Source organism: Apus apus, chromosome 19 (genome assembly GCF_020740795.1).
Source record: "Apus apus isolate bApuApu2 chromosome 19, bApuApu2.pri.cur, whole genome shotgun sequence".
In the NCBI taxonomy this organism is placed as follows: Eukaryota; Metazoa; Chordata; class Aves; order Apodiformes; family Apodidae; genus Apus; species Apus apus.
Window position 1 is genome coordinate 5,672,729 of NC_067300.1, and position 16,896 is coordinate 5,689,624.

Sequence of the window (16,896 nt, forward strand, 5' to 3'; positions counted from 1 at the left end):
CAGCAATAGAGAGACCACCTGGTGCTGCAACCCTAATTCTCAAGGAGAAAACAAAACAGTGGGAGGAGAGAGTGCCCTGAAGCAGCAGCAAAGCAAATCCCTTGGGTGTGGAAGTGCTGAACTGTGTGTGGAGATCCTGCAACTAACCTTGTCTCCCAGGCACAAGCTGCCAGCTCCCAGGATGGTTAGATGCAGCAATGGAGTTTTAAGGAAAACTGCAGGGGCAGGTTCAGGGATGTGACTGACAACTCTGTGATCCCAACACAAGAGCTTGTGGTAACCTGGCAAGTTCAAGAGAGATTCAAGCACAGGAACACAATCAATTTCAGGGTTTGTCAACAACAGAAGGAGAGACCATTCATTGCTTCTGTGTCTGAGCTGGTCAAGCTGTACAGCAAAGGCAGAAGCTTTTCCTCTAGTGGCACCAGCAAGTTAAGTGTGGGTGGGGTTTTAAAAATGGTTCATTTTGATTTTTTCCAAATCCAACTGAAAAAGTCTGCACAGAACAATTAGTGCTTTCCTGTGAACCCACCAGGGGAAGGTGGAAGCAGTTGGTGAGCTCCTTTCATGGGAATGGTGCTCGTGGTGTCTGTCTGGTGTTATTAGCACAAGTCCCACAAGATCCCAAGCTCCTGCCTGCAGGGGTTTGTGTACATAATGTATCTCTGTAAAATCCTGTATATTCTTTGAAGAGAGACAAAAGCCTTTTGCAGTGTTTCTGCCTGTTCAGGCTGTTCATAAAGCTGTATCATGACTCATGGGGGCAGGGCTGTGATTTAATACAGATTATTATAAACAGAATAAATATTTATTGATGTTCTGCTCTAGTACTGTGAAGGAGACAAGACCCATGGGAAGGGCTGCAGTCTGTTGCAGAGGTAACTTAATACTGTTACAAATTTGTTTTCTGAATAAACTTACTCAGATGGGCACTGACTAGATGCATTTCTTCTGCCCTGGTCACCTTGACACGTGGCCAGGGACAAAGTAAAGAATTCCTTAAAAACACCTACCCTGGGTGCTCCATGTCCCTTACCTTTCAGGAGTGTTTCCTGCAGGCAGCTGACCAGCCTGAGGTGCTTCTCATGGTGTTTCACAGCCAGACCCTACACTAAGGTTCATTTTTCATCCTGTTCCCTTTAGGAAAATTTCCCTGACCCCACTTGGGAGTGAACCAAGAGCAGAAACAGCAGCAGGAACTGCTCAGCTGACACACTATGGGGCTTTAAACTGGAGCAGTGGAACCACCTCTGCACCTCTGATTTGAGGAAACATGGAAAAGTGCTTCTTACAGACCATAAACACCAAACAACAGGAAACAGCTGCTGTGCTGGGAAAAGGACACTTTGTTTGACAAGATCAGGGGATAGAGGAGTTAATCTTCCCTGGGCAGGGCAGCAACCTCAGAATGCACTTAATCTTTGATAACCAGCAGATGAGAGTTTTCTAGTTTTGCAAAATAAATGTCCAATATTTACTTGAATATTTAGTTTTACCTTAAAAAAATATTTTTTAAAAACAATCCTCTACATAACACCAGGGACAGATGGAACTGTTACAGGGAGGGAAATAAAATAGGAGAGGGTAGGGAAAACAGTGGTGATTGCCTTGTTTGAGTAGAAGCTGGAGTTACAAGCCATAAAAACATGCCAGACAGAGGAAGGAATTCCTACAGGAATTCCTAAAGAGGCACTAGAGGTCTAGTCTGTCCCCTCAGTCTACACCAATATCTACTATGAATAAAATCTTCAAGGATATTTTTAGCCCAAAGCCTGACTTAGGGTAGCAGGGAGATGGCAGAAGTACCAGAGGCAGCTGCAGCCCAGAGCAATCCAGGCTAGATCAGGCACCAATATCACAGGGACTTAGGTCAGCAACCCCCTGCTCCCAGCCTCTCCCTGCTGAAGTGCTGCAGCCCCCTGGCAGAGGGGCTCCAGGAATCCACTGCAACCCTTGGGATGACACTCTGAGTCCAGGAGTTAGGGAGAAACATGGTTGTCACTGTGACAAGCAGCAACCATCTTCTGAAACCCAGAGCACTCACTGGTTTGGCACTGAGACAGTAGGAACAGGTTTACCCAGTTTATACCAGGGGAGAAAACCCCCCACTTCAGCCTAAAAGCAACTTCCAAGCAGGAGCTTGGCCATGAGTGCCAGACTGTGGAGAGACTGCACTTCAGAGAAGGGCCCAAAGGACACAGCTTGACAGAGAAACTACAACTCCAGCAGCCAATTTGTGTCCCATGAACAGCCCAGGCAAAAATACCAAACAATTGTGTGCAAAACTCCCACCTTCTGCATGTCCAGGCAGTGAAGAACCTCCTTGCATTTTCCTTTGCAACAGAGAAAGGGAATTGACTTCCAGCTCTGACAGGCTGTTTCACTCTCCTGCAGCTCCTGGACATCACTGATGTAGATCTGTTCCACCTCCCCTACTAGTGATAGCACCTGCTTGCATGTCTAGCTTTTTAAGCTCTATGGGATGAAAAGATTAGGTTATCATTAAACACAGCTTGAAAATCACCCAGAGAAAACAGCAAGAGAGAGAGAATTTTATTCTAGTCATGGAGACCTCTGTTATACAGAAATGATAGTTTATTTCATCCAATAAACAAGAGTGACAGGTAGATCACAAACTGCATCACAGCTACTACCAGCACTGAGACAGTTCACCCACAAGTCTGGGGTAATACAACAACCCCACTGCACACAGCAGAGAATTCAACAATCAGCTCAAAAACTCAACATCAGGATTTGGTTAACTTCTTAGATGTGTGTATATATATATATATGTATATAGATATTTTTTCCCTACTTAAGTATTTCCTAAAATCCACATGGAAGCACAAATGGCTTTAAACACCTGGACATATATAGATTTTTCATCTTATATATATATTTATAGATATTTATAACAGTAAAGATATGTTTCTCATGACTACAATATACTTGTTTAACTCCTTTAAGCAGCTGGGAAGAAAAAAAAAAATCCAACAAAAACCAACCCAAAACAGTTTCACTACAGTCACATCTGATTTGTGTGTCACAAAATACAAACAAAACAAGCCATGTGTGAGATTGGAGTCAGACCATTCCAGGACAGAACAGCTAAGAGGCAGGCAAAGAGTCTCAGAGGGAGCAGGCCTACATGTCAAATGGTGGTTTTGGGCTCTCTGGGCGAGAGGGACTGGCCTTACCCGGCCGGCTGGAGTGTAAAGACAAGAGAAACAAAGAAAAAAAGGAGAAGGGGAAGGGAAGGAAAAGGGGGAGAAGCAGTAAAACAACAGTTAAAACACAGAAAGGAACTGGCATCCGAACAACAGAGGATCCACAACAGAAATCAAGAGCAATAGCACTGAAATCAATCTGAATCAGGCCTGGTTAGAAGCCTGCAACACATGTGGCTCATTTAGCTCTGGTAGAGACATGACAGCTGAGATGTACAGGGTTGGTATATTTTTAATTCTCAAGTGTTTTTTTTTTTTTTAATACATGTAGCATGAAAAGTCAAACCCAAACCTTAAGAAGATGAGTTGTGATCAACAACGGTTACAAGGTTCCCCAAACACATACCATCCACATGCAAGAAGAAAAGGCTACAGAAGAAGTCACCACAGTACCCAAAGAACACTAAGAGATGTGCTTATCCAAAGCAGAAATATCTTCAACAAAAACATCACACAAACTCCCTGAAAACGTCTGGTTGTCCGTTTGCAAGGGGGGGAGCAGCGTTTCTATTCCCCTCTCCCTGTGGTCAGGGAAGTCAGCCAAAAGTGATGGTGCCAGAGAAGGGCTGGCAGGAGCTGGTGTGTCACCAGCCCCCTGGTGTGTCACCAGCAGGATTCCCCTGTGTCACCAGCAGGGCTCCCTGGCTCACTGAGCCCAGGGTGAGCAGGTCCACATGCTCCCTGCAGGCTGAGCTGTGGGTGCTCTCTCAGACTTCACTCTAGCAGGACCATGCTGATCCACACAGGTGTGTCCCCCCCTTCCTTCATTTCCCTGCCTCACTCAGATATAAGGTTGATTGCACTGTTCCCAACGTGAATTTTTGCACCTTAGAAGTCAAACTAAGACACAGGACATTGAATCTGTTCCTAACAGTGTCACATGTTTTGACAGTGTTTTTTCCTCTAAGTCACATTTTTGTCTTTTTAACTACAAGAAAGGAAAACGGCTACGGCTCAGTCCTAGGTGCTACAGCTAACTGATGCAGGCAGGACACTTGTCCAGGCTAGGTGAAATTCCTGGATGGACAGCCACCACCACTTGGACTCAAGGATGTCCCCGTGGCTGATCTCTCCAAGGAGCCTGTGCACTTCAGGGATCCATGCCACTGGATGAAGGCTACTCTACGCTCAAAGCAGCAACAGGACGCACGAGTGAAGACGAAGAGCTCAATCACTAGGCTAGTGTTTTACGACACACCAGGAAGGGGTGGTGGGAGGCAGAGGTGTGGGATGGATGAGAGGAGTGACTGTGGCTGCGGGAGGGAGGGTGGGATGGAGAAGCCGCCAGCACGGCGCTGGTCACCAGCTGCCTGCAGCCTCGGGTTATAAATCTAAGAGGGACGGTTCAGCCGGTCGGATTATGGTGGGTCGAGTAGGTGAGGCAGGGCCCCTTCTGCTGTGAAAAAGCAGAGAACAAAAACAAAGAAAACACACACTGTGGTTAGCACAGCAATCGCAGTCACAATCACACATGCTTCTCCACCTCGCCTGAGCCAGCGGGAGAGTCCAGCAGGAGGCACAGACCAGCAGGGCAGCCCCACCAGGCCTGTGTGGGGCCCTCCTGCACAGCACACAGCACCTGCAGAGCAACTTGCTGGAGAGCCAGATTGGCTTTCCCTCTGAAATTTGGAAGCGCAGAGATTTATTGCCAGTGAGTGCACTGGCTCTGGAGTGAGAGTTGAGAAGCATGGACAACAGTGAGCTCCTGTATCAAGCACATGACAGTCACACAGCATGGATGGGGTCCTGAGACGCGCTGCTGTCAGAGGCTCTGGGCTAGTTGGAAGGAGCACCTTCTATGCCTGCAAGCCTGAGACTCCCTGCTTCAACACATGACCCTGACCTCTGATGGTAGGGGCAATCTTGCTGCTTCCACTTCACTCTTTCTGCTGCTCAGCAAACCCAGCTTCTACTTAATTCAATAAAGGAACTTTGGCCATTGCTGCTCCATTCTTTTCAGCTCATCTGCTGGTACTTTAGGCCACAGCTTAAGTGTCTGGGTTAAGTGGGCCATGGGTTAAAGGTTCTAGGGTCTCTTTCCTGGAAGAGACTGGGGAAAAACAAAGCCCCCAAAATACAAGACAACACCCCTGCTGTCTCTCAACTCATTACTTGAAAGACCACTTCAGACTCAGACTACATGCTTTAAGAAGTCTAAAATAAGAAGTGTTCTGTAACTCACCAAACTACGTTTTTTCCTTTAAAAAAAATGCTCCCTGCAGTGTCTGCAACCTGAACAGCATCACGATGGTCTGTCACTGACCTGCTCAGTACCAAGCCAGAGCAGTTTTACAGTCCTAACTGCCTGAAATGCAAAGAGCAAACCCAGCAGGATGTAGAGCAAGTAGAGAGAACTACCTGCACATTACACAACAGCGGGTGCCACAGAATTAATGCCTGAACACTGACAAGCTTGAATATAGACTACAGAGAATCAACTGACTGCTGGAAATGAAAGTCCTCTCCTAACACAGGGGCTGAGAGAAAGGAGGGGAGGAAGAAAAGGTGGGCAGAGGAGAATATTGGACCAGCAGAGTCTGTTTTGCACTGACTACAAGTCTGTAACAGTGCTCGCAGCAGAGGAGCAAGAAGTTTGGACAAGGTCCATCATCTTATCAAGTGAACCAGAGCAACTCTACAGTCCTCTTTATTAGACCTCAGCAGAATTTATTGCTCTGGATCTATTAAGCCCCAGATCAAAACAAAAAGCTTCAGACACTACAACATTTCAAAATGTTATTTCCATGCCTGAAAGTGTCCCTGGGAACTGCAAGAGCCCAGCATCACCACTCCCATCAAGTTACTGCTCCTGTACAGCAAACAGTGACAGGATTAAGCTAACCTGGGAATTACAACCACCTTGGAATGGGGCTGAAATAATAGTACCTCCCAGAAGACAAGCTTGCAATGTGATGTTACAGCTGGGGAATCTGTGAACCTGAGCTTCCTGACATGTGGGATCTGTGCATTATCTCTAGAGGGTGCACATGGTGTAAATGCAGCCACACCAACCACTTGATGGCTACTACGGTAATTGGAATAGTAATAGACTTGAACATTTCAAAACCTCAGCTCAGCCTTTAGGGAGATGCTGTTGCACTGTCACATGTGTTAGAAGGAATTTTATGAGAAGCTTGAAGGACTTTTTGCATTTCAGGAGTTTGGACAGGTTGTCCTAAGAGCCAGTGGATTTATATGAAAATGATGCTTGAAATTGCTGGGCTCTAATGTGTTCTGGCAAGAGAGGCCACTTGACTCTACCAGAATGAACAGGGCTGAAAGGGGCACAAATAATTTCCAGGTGGACGACCTGCTTTTTTACAACATGCTATGATTTTTGCAGACACTTCTCCCAGCACTCAGAGCATTTTGGGGGTAGGGGCTGTGACTTTTTCAAGTTAAGGTTTTTTTTTTTTCCTCTGCTCAGGTTTTCTGGAGACACTGCAGAATCTGCCCAGTAAGGTTACAAAAAGCTGAAAACTGTTTCCCAGCACAAAAAGGGACAAAGAAGTTTCTCAGATGGGCAACACCTACCCCCGAAATGCTGCTTCAAGCTGTTTCACTACATTGTGAGCCAAGTCCTTTGGTATCACTGAAAAGTCACTTTCCTCTGTCAGGACAAGGAACAAAGTTTTGCTCACAGGGAAGCCTGTGGCAGTCCCCAGTACATGGGAAAACAGACCTGGGTCCTGGTAGGAGCCCAAGGAGACCAGTCACAGTGACTGTCATGTTCCTTGAAGTCTTTCAAGCCATACCCAGACAGAACACTGAGCTAATCATACCTAGCAACCAACAGGCTAATACAGAATTCTGCTGACAAGCACTTAGAGATGGTGAAAATATTACATTTATTCCTTTGGGCTGCAAAAGGTTTTTGGGTGGGATTTTTTGCATTATTTGGTTTTTGGTATAGTATGAGTTTTAATGTTTATTTCCTTGGTGCTCTTGATGTCAGATTAAGAACAGAAAGCCCCTTAACAGCGAGTCCCAGAACAAGGTACAGACAACAGCAAGGCTTTTTTTTCCTAGGGTTGTTCACCAAGATGCATGTTCCTAGGGCTGTCAGGGATGTCTGCAGTAGGCAGAGCACTGGAGGAAACTGCTGATTGCTCCAACACCTCTGCAGTATGTCAGCAGCAAGGAGGGCTGATGATGTTCCCCAAGGTGTCAATCAGTGAGCAATCACTGCATTGGCTTCATGTGATGGAGCACCTCTCAGCTCTGGCTGCAGTTCCTTGCAGCAGTAACAGGCACCATATGCTGCAAGATGGGGGCTACCTGTGACCCCCCCTGCCCTGGGACAGAGGCTTGAGCTTGTGCTATTCCAGTTAAGACAGGCCTTCAGCACACACTCCCCATCCCTGTTCTCTCTGCCACAATCAGCAGCAGGGGATTCTACAGGAGCTGCTGCTGCTCTGACTCTGTCAGACCTCTCACTTCAAGAAAAAAAAAAAAGTCACAGAAAAAGGGAGAAGGGACCCAAAAATCCCCACACCTGCCCTGTTCTGCCACCTTTGACAAAAAGGGCTGGAGTTTCCCAGGGAAAAAAAAAAAAAAAAAAGATTCAAGAATTTGCTGTAACTCCCTCTTCACACCCCCACTCTCGGCATTAACAGGGCAAGGGAGAGTTGTTGAGCCAGCAGAACACACGAGCCTGCCCCAGGACCCTGCTACACCACTGCACAAGGACAATGCTGCAAATGCAGGGAGAGTTAGGAAAGGGAAACAGGCAGGAGGTCAGGGCAGGGTGTTTGGGGGAATACAGATCACTAAGCCCTTCCTCTCACAGGGGAGAGGAGGCAGTTTGAATGGAAGCAGAAAAATAACCTAAAAGGTAAAGGTCAAGTGGAAAACAAGCAACAGGAGTTCACTTCTAACTCATGATGGGACACAGGGGTAAAAGGAAACATTCAATGTCAGAGTTACCCTGCACTCAGACATGGAAGTCCTGATATTAATGACCCAAACTCCTCCTGCCTTCCACAAGCACTAGGGACACAGAGAGGATGGGAGCACTTCCCCAGCCAGACATTAGAATATAAGAAGAGGAGTCTGAACTAACAGCTCCCCAAGTCTCTAGCTTGATCTTAACAGAGCTGACAAACCAAATCAAAGCAGAGTTCATCCAGCTGACCTCCCAGGCAGTGTGGATATAAGCCAAATGAAAGACAGACAGGTTGGACCTTGTTGCCAGAGCTCATTCCCCCATCCTACCTTCTCTATTTGGAAGCTGAGAAAGGATCCTCTTGTAACCTTAAGTCAGGTACTGAGGCTTTCCCAGCTCCTGCAGCTGCTTTGTCTCTGATCAGTCAGATCAGAGTTCAAGCCAGATTCTGTTCAAGACTCCTCCTTTTATGAGATCCTGGCAGAGGTGGTTCATTGGACAAGGGACTCTGTTACTAATACAAGAACTAGGCAGCAGAGGTGAGCTGCAGAGTGGTGAAGGATGGGGACACAATGACTCATGCATTGCAGGGAGAGTGTGGAACGTACCGTGGCTGCCAGTCCTCAGGGGTCACTGATAGTGATTCTGAAAGACAACATGAAATCAACATGGCAGTTCAGACAGTTCAAGGCAGAGGCCACACAGACTGTCAGGAAGGTGGAACAGAGACACATGCACAGACACATCCACACATTCCCCTCCAGACCAGGGCATGAGTGTGCACTGCTAGGTAGGACTTGGCACACGCAGGCACAGCTCTGCACACATCCAGAACCCCCTGTGCACAGGGTTGCACTGACAGAACACACCTGCCTGTCCACACACCCACTGGTCCTTGCCCACTCACCCACCCAGGCTGACATCCATTCCTGCTGGACCAGCAGTGACCACCAGCTGGGCACAGGGGGTAACTTGTCTCTCACTGAGGACTCTCCTGCCTTCTGGCCACATGAAACGCTGGAGTTGAAACAAATGGCTCAGGAAGGAGAGAGATAATGTGCAGTCCTGAGCCTTACCCAGCAAGGTTAAGATTTATATTTTGAAGGTCATAAATAATGGTATCAGCTACTCTGACCTCCTGAATAATAAAAGCCATAAAGCTGTGTGAAGCTGTGCTTACAGGGATGCTGGCCACTTGCATCTTTTTCCTTAGAAGTACCAAAGAACAGAGAACCCATTAATGCCTTCAACAGACTTTTCCAGTGGTTAAGTCATTCTCACTTCAACTTCCTTATTTCTCCTTTAAGCTTGCCTGGGGGAATGTCTTCATAGTTTTCTTTCCCAGATCAAATCCCCCTGCATAACTCCAATAAGCACAGTCTGAATGCAGTCCTTCACTGCACAGACAGGACCTTCAACTGTCTGTACCTTTCAGCTCCCAAAGGTATGGGTTTCCATAGTAAACTGAATAAATGCTTAGTACAGAAGCAGGATGGTAAGTCTTGTTTTAAATGTACTTAATTACATGCAGGAAAACCTTCCTGTGCAAGAAAATGGACCATGTGGTGTTTATATGTGAAAGCATGTGTCTATACAACCATGTTTATAAAAAAAGGAAGTGGAGCAACACTTTGTCTTTAAGTTCACCATCCACAGAACCAGCTGCTCACACAAACTGCCAAACTTCCCCACAGACACCAGTGTGCACACAGAGTACATCCAGCCACCACCATGCACTTCCAGTTCACTACGTAACACCAACCCCTGCAGCAAAGCCCACCTGTGCCATGTACAAGAGCTTCCTTCCTCTCACACACACACACACACAGGGTGTAGCCCAGTTAGCAAGGGAAAAGATGGGTATTAAAAAAAGCAACAATGGAGATGGCATTCGTTCACCCATGGCAGAAGGACCCGAGTCCAAGTGCTAGCAGGGAACATTCTTATTCTATATACAGAAGAGGAAGAGAAAGAGTCCCTTGTCATTGGAAATTCTCCATTCATCAGTGAACTCAAATGACAAGCTGGTATCAGGATCCGGAGGAGTCTATGAACAACTGGAAGAATCAGAGAGGGGGATCAGAGAATGAGCATCACTTCACAGCTTCTGGAATTACATTCTCAACTCCAGATCAGGGCAGTCAGTAGCATGCAATCCAACCTACCACCTCTCCTAAAGCAAGGGATTGCTCAGCTAAGTATGTAACACTTTCTTCCTCTGCTGCAGTGCTTATCCCTGCCTATGCCTAAACCTTCTACCTCATGCAAACGGCAGAAAAGTCATCCAGGCTATGATTGATTTCTTCAAAAAAGGCCAACTTCAGCCCTTTTGGGGAATCCTATCATGACAATCAGGTATATAGAATATTTTTCATGAGTGAAGAAATGAAACTGAGTGAAAGAAGAAAGATGGAGACACAAAAAAGCATAAGTATACTAAAAACAAAACCACAAAGTAACGGTGTATGGAAAAGCAGGGTCACAAGAAGCAAGAGCCAAAAGACACTGTAGAAGCATGCTGACATCCACAGGTGCCACCAGCAGGAACACAGTCCCTGGGGCAACACTGACACATGTGGGACAAGTTACTGAGGGAGCTGCATCAAGGTACATAGGGAGGACTGGGGCAGAGGCACCAAGAAAGTAAAACCATTTGCACACAGTAGAGTCAAACTTGTCTATCATCTCTTTGGACTCGTCCAGCTCTGAGCTGGACACAGCCTGGCAGGAAACACTTCCCCTCCAAAAAGGCAGCACCAAGTATGAGCTGGGGCACTAATGCAGGAGGAAGAGTGAACTGCCTCTGCCATACATCATCACCAGGCTGGGTGTTTCCACAGAAAGTGGCAGAGCTTCAGACATGTGCCACCAGCACCCACTGGAAAGGACGTATTTCCCATGAGGGAAGTGTCCCCTCAGGCACATCACTGGGGAGTTTCTGGTTATCTTCATTCTAATGCAATTACCTCTCTTCCTCACAGGGAGACAAAGTACCCAAAAGAACAGCTCTCCTGGCTCCAGACTGCTTCCTTAATCCTACTGATGAACACGTGCTTAGTTGCACAGGGGCTAAACCCTTATTGCTGTGTTCAAGTGTGTTTGAAGTGACTGAACAGGAAAGGAATTCAATTTTCTAATGGGAAAGCAAAGCTGTGTGACTTGAACCCTGCAGACTGGAAAATGTTCAGAGTTGATTACAGAAGCAACAAAAATCCTAAAAAAAAAAATCCATTTCCCTGCCAGTGACACTGCAACATTCTCCTAGCCAAAAAGCATCTGAACAGCTTAGATGAAGGTCTCTCCAACTCACCTTGAATAACCCTGAGCCATGAGAAGAGGGAAACTTCAGACTCTGGGGAGCCCTACACAGAGGTGAACTGTCACTCCAGTCCCATGATTTTTCTGGTGATCACCTCCTACTTATGAGGAGAGGTGTTGGTATGATTGCTTTGATGAAGCCCTCAGATACAGGGCCCTCTTTCTCCATCATTTGCATGGAGGTTTGTGCAGGGAAGAGTCTGCCTCTGTTCCCAAGAGCTACCCTGGCACTGCCTTATCTATACAGTGAAATCTCAGTGGACAACAATGCTCCTGTGGACCCAATTCCAATAGCCAAAGACTGTACCCACACCATGCACTTCATTCTCCTCCTCTGGACATATCCCACCTGTACGGAGCAGCGTTTCAGGACTTACCTGGGAACACCAGGAGGAGCACGATTAGGCCGAGAAGGAACCTGAGGTGGTGGCCCAAAGGGATCAGGAGAGGCACCTGGCCTGGAGGGCACAGGGGGGGCACCACCCAGCGTGGACCCACCAGCAGGAGGTGGCCCAGGAGCTGGGCCTCGAGACCCAGGTCTGGCCGGTGGAACAGCTGGAGCTCTCCTCTGCGGCGTGGGGCTGGATGTAGGAGACCTGACAAACAAAGACATTCAACTGCAACAACAGGCTTGGGATCCCTCTGTCACCATCAGGTCCCCCTCACGCTGCCTTCAACGCTCCTTCTTCAGTTTGCTGTCACTCTACACACCACCCTTTGGCTTTCAAGGGCCACAGCAGGCTCCAGGTCACCTTCAAAGCTACCTCAGGCCCACCTAATCTAAGGGTTTAGAAGCCTCCACACCCTCTGTAAAGACACAGCAGCCCTCCATAGCCTTCAGGGTCTGGGAGCCTCCCAACACACCTACCCAGAACTCTTCATCCACAGGGAGAAGAGGGGAAGAGAAGGACTCCCTGTCTCAGCAGGAGGCCCCCAGCTAGCCCCTGCAGAGGCGTCAGGCAGGTCTGCGGGGCTCTCCCCCTGAGCCTCGGGTACCTGCGTCCAGATGGTACGCTCTGCACCTGCAGCCAGGAGTCGTCCACCGGCGGGGGCATGGGGGTGCTGATGGTGCTGGTGTTGATGTCCCCGATGATGTTGAGGGCCTCTTTCAGCGCGTGGTACATGCGCAGCATCTCGTCGCGCCGCTGGGCCTGCTCCGCCGACTCCTCCATCAGCGTGTTTTGGTCACCACACGAGTACAGGTTGGCCAGCAGCTCCGAGTGGATAAAGTCCTTGGTCTGTAAACAGGCACAAGGAGGGAATCTGTTTCCACCATCCACCCCAGCACACCCCACTCTGTCCCCACTTCTCCCTCCTTCCAAGCTGCCTTCATTTTTCCCTGCATTCTTTCTCTCCCTCTCTTTCCCCCCCCCCTCTTCTGTCTCCCCACTCCACTGACCACAGTGTGATAAGTACATTGTTTATCATGAGGTGCATGATTGTCTTCGGCATGAGGTCTCTGATGGTTTTGTTGACAATTGCCATGTAGGAATCCACCAGGTTCCTGATTGTTTCCACTTGTCTCTCCAGCTGAGGGTCCATGGAGTGCATGAAACTGTCTGATCCATTCTCCTCCGCTTCACTGGCCTGCAGAGAAAAGGAGAAACAGCTCAGCTCTTCTAATGTAACACAACATTAGCTTTTTGTGAGATGAGAGGAAAAAAAAAGGAGCACACAGGAAAGCACATGCAGTAAATAACTTAAACTTGTATTTTAGTGCTGTGACTGTCAATGCACAGCTCAGCATGTGCAGACTCCTCCAGCTCAGATCTCAGGAGCTTCAACAATAAAGCTGCTCTCGTAGTAGGAAGTTGTTACACAGAGGTGAAAGGCAAACACTCCTGACCAGTATTCACAGGTTATGGCTCTAGTGAATACTCAGAGCTGTACTTTATTTTAATGTTCACAGCTTCCTGAAAGGTCCTTCCTCTGAGCTGGGTTTCCATGCCCAGATTCAGTTTAGACCTGAGAATAACTCACCATAAATTAAGCCTCCCAGGCTGACACACTGTATCTTTATCCTCATTATACAAATGAGGAAACCGATACAGGGAGGTGAAATAACTGCTCATCTCACACAACAAGGAGATGGAATCATCTAGAAAACCTTCCTGATCACTTCAACTGCAAATCCTGCATCGAAAGTCATAATTATTTTTTCTTTCACACTAGGCAGATGAATCTCTTCCTGTCTGCCTGAAATGCATTGCTTAGCTTCCTGTAAGTTAAACCTGGACTGTGCTGTTTGACAGCCAAGGCTCATCCGTTTGGGATCAATTTCAAAGCAGCAAAGCATGAAAACCTGCTGTCTTAATGTTTATTTTAAAAACTCTTTAATTTTAAAAAGAAAAATCTCTTTTAAACCATCCCAGTCTGAAGGATTTGCAGCAGTGTAGGAAATCTGTTTTGGGGAACAAAATAGATGAAAAAGGGGCAAATTAGTTTGTTCATTTGAGCTTTTCCTGGGAAGATGCCACATAAAGAAGGGATGCAAGGTCTCAGTGAGAAACAAAGGAAAGGAAATGGATATGGACATCAAACAGGACAACTTAGAAAAAAAATGAGGGTCAAAAAAGCCAAAAATTTTGCACCAAGATCCAGAAGTCATACAAAAAGGGAGAAATAAAAGAAAAAAAGGAAAACTCAAACCAAGAACAGAAACAGAGCAGCAATCCAATAGAAGGCACAAAGGGAAAAGAAGCAAATGCCTCTCAGGAAACTGTGACAAAAGGAAAAAAACAGAACTATCTGGTGAGAGGCCCAGGGGGCAAGACAGGCAAAGAGGATCAGACTTACTTTGTCCTTGTCCTGGCAGGCCAGTTTGAGCATATGTGGAAAAAATTAAAACAAAAAGGGACAAAAAAAATAAGACTTTTAGTTGGTCTCAGACTTTGGAAAAGATCCCATCATAGCCCTGAACAAGCAAAAGACCAATCCCACTAAAAATACCTCAATACCTGGATTACCCTGGAAGAGGAACAAGTGAATTGTCTAGCTCAACTGAAAATCAAAATGGGACACTGCAGAGGAAATCAAATTGTTAGCAACAAAGGGCACTTTACTTACCTGCAATGGCTACTTGTTATTCCTTAGGCAGAGTTTTGAGGCAGCCAACCTAGCCACCAGTGTGCCTGTGTCAAACCACCCCATTTGCACACCAACAGGTGGCACTGCCCTTTATCAGTCTGTGTTTAAGAGGCTCAGCCTGGTTCAAAGCCACTTTCAAGTCATGTCACTGTTAAGGTCCAGTCCCTAATCCTCTTTTTTTAACATCACATCAGTTTGTCAGGACATGCTTTAAGACAAGACACCACATTCTTCAGGAACAGGAAAGATGGATGCAAGAAGTCTATGAGAAGCTACAAATACAGACCAGCAATTATCACTTTCCTAACGGAAAAACTATTTATAGCAGCTTCCTCTCACAGAGGAACAGGAAGACTTTGAACAGAAACACATACCACAGTTCTCTGGAACATACTTTAAAGCAGAGCATAATGCTGACAAGCAAGTTTTGTGGGACAAGGCTAAAGCTGCACAGTGTGACTGAAAATGAATGGTGCCTTTGCTCAGTGGACACCAGTTAGCAGTCAGGTGGTTAAATGTCCTCCTTTTATTGGGAATTTAGTGCCCACAAAACAGAGCTAGAAGGGTTTGTTAATGCAGTCTTTGCCTACTTTATCTCCTCTTTGAAAATGCCAGTTACTTTATCCCAAGATTCCTTAAACAGAGCACAAAGACATACCAAATTTTTGTTCCAAAATATCCTCAGCTCTGGAAAGCAACAAAACCTTTCCTAAACTTATTTTTAACATAGAAGGATGCAGTTATCTTTCTTAAGATACATGCTATGCTCCTTCTCATCCCATTATTATGGCTGTAACTTACCCCAACACGCTCTGGGTAGACTCCTGCACGAAGGAAGGAAGCCTTCCAGCTATCCACCTCCTCCTGGGTCTCACAGGCCAGCTCCAGCTGCCGGTAGTCCTTGTAAACATTCCTGAGAGGAAGACAAACATTTCACTCTTCTCTATGGCAAATCAGAGATCTGCTCATATTTGACAAAGATGTCAATGAATCTTCCTATTGTTTAAAAGCAGAGACACTTCATCCCTTGCTAATATCCTCAAGATGACCTTGCAGAAGGGAGAGGAATTTTTTTTTGAGCAAGTTTGATTGCCCCCAGATATGTTGTGTGTTTTAACAGGGCCTGAAAGAGATTCCCTTCTCAATTCTGTTCACAGCTGGACTTCTCTAGCCAACCTGTGTCCTCTGTCTCTCACGACTTTCCCACTAGTGAGTGACTAACTCACTAAGAATGCTGATTATAAATACATACTCCAGCCACAGCCAGACCCAGGTAACCACACAAAATAGCTCCAGGCTCAGGTCACAGCACTGATGATGAAAGGAAATGGTACACAACTGTAAGACCAGAAGGAATTAAGTCAAACTTCTTTTTAAAAGAAGTCCCCAATCTCCTCCAACAATGTACCCTTAAAGGATATGCATATCTTCCCTGGAGAGTTATCCCAACACACTCATCTCTGCTCCCTCCTATCTAATATTAGGTAAAACCTGTCCCTAGCTTCAGCAGCTTGGTGTGTTGGTGTGATCATACCTCTGTTCAGTGTTGAAGAGAGCAAAGATGTGCTTGCTGGACATGAATCCCTTCTCAACATCCCGCAGTTTGAGGTTATCCACTGGTAACATATACTTCTTCTCCTTCTCCTGAAAAGGGGATCAGCAACAAGTCACTGCTCCAGCAAAGCCTCTGCTCTACCAGCAGTCAAACCCCCACATCACCAGGGGGGGCTTGCTCAACCCATGTTCTCTGGTCCCTTAACTCTGTGAGAAAAGGGGGCCTCTAGAAACAAGAGTTTGTTCTTCCTGGCTGCTTTTGTGATGTGGCCCAACAACCCTGCCCCATTAGCTCCTCCAGGAGCAGGCAGCAGCATGGCACTGTCCCAGTTCCCCAGGTTGCAATCAACATCAAGGTCTTCCTCACTCTCCTCAGCAAGAGGTCACTCAGCACCAAGACCCTCAGCAGCCACTTCATACCCAGAGAACTGCCTGGGACAGGCTCCTCGTACCTCTGACCAGCAGTAGTGTTCCCCCCATTAATGCTGTCCTGAGAGCAGAGAGGGGACAAGCAGCCCTCACTGCTCTACTGTTGCCAACTCAGTGGTTTACTTTTAACCACTACAATCCTAAATCCTGGCTCAAGAAAAGTCAGGCATGTGATAGGGAAGCTGGTTTGACAAAGTTATGGACAATATCAACCTAAATTCACCATTGCAGACAAGCTGAATTTCTCACTTAATCCTGTCACTCTCCTACACTCTTGGTTACTGTGAACCCTTTTAAAGTATTAATTAAATCAACAGTAAATATGCATCAGAAGATAAAAGAGCAGATCTGGTTACAATAATACAGGGTACTGCAAGGTCACCTGAAGGCCTCCTG

The 16,896-nt window shown here is 46.6% G+C and overlaps 1 protein-coding gene across 16 annotated transcripts in view; it reads right to left on the bottom strand.

Moving 5' to 3' along the window:
* Window positions 1–2,531: 2,531 nt before the first annotated feature.
* The window catches only part of DNM1 (dynamin 1), a 64,996-nt gene continuing 50,631 nt past the window's right edge, over window positions 2,532–16,896 (bottom strand). For 4 of the 16 annotated variants that reach the window (XM_051636431.1, XM_051636426.1, XM_051636428.1 and 1 more), the window contains 7 exons: window positions 16,052–16,161; window positions 15,319–15,430; window positions 14,227–14,238; window positions 12,847–13,017; window positions 12,427–12,668; window positions 11,808–12,026; window positions 2,532–4,623 (listed from right to left, as the gene is read on the bottom strand). In XM_051636431.1, the coding sequence (XP_051492391.1) occupies window positions 4,551–4,623; window positions 11,808–12,026; window positions 12,427–12,668; window positions 12,847–13,017; window positions 14,227–14,238; window positions 15,319–15,430; window positions 16,052–16,161 (939 nt within the window). In that variant the 3' untranslated portion in view covers window positions 2,532–4,550. Of the gene's footprint in view, window positions 4,624–8,720; window positions 8,758–9,016; window positions 10,170–11,807; window positions 12,027–12,426; window positions 12,669–12,846; window positions 13,018–14,226; window positions 14,239–15,318; window positions 15,431–16,051; window positions 16,162–16,896 lie in introns of those variants that run through there. The other 12 variants (XM_051636437.1, XM_051636436.1, XM_051636430.1 and 9 more) reach the window with 8 other exon arrangements.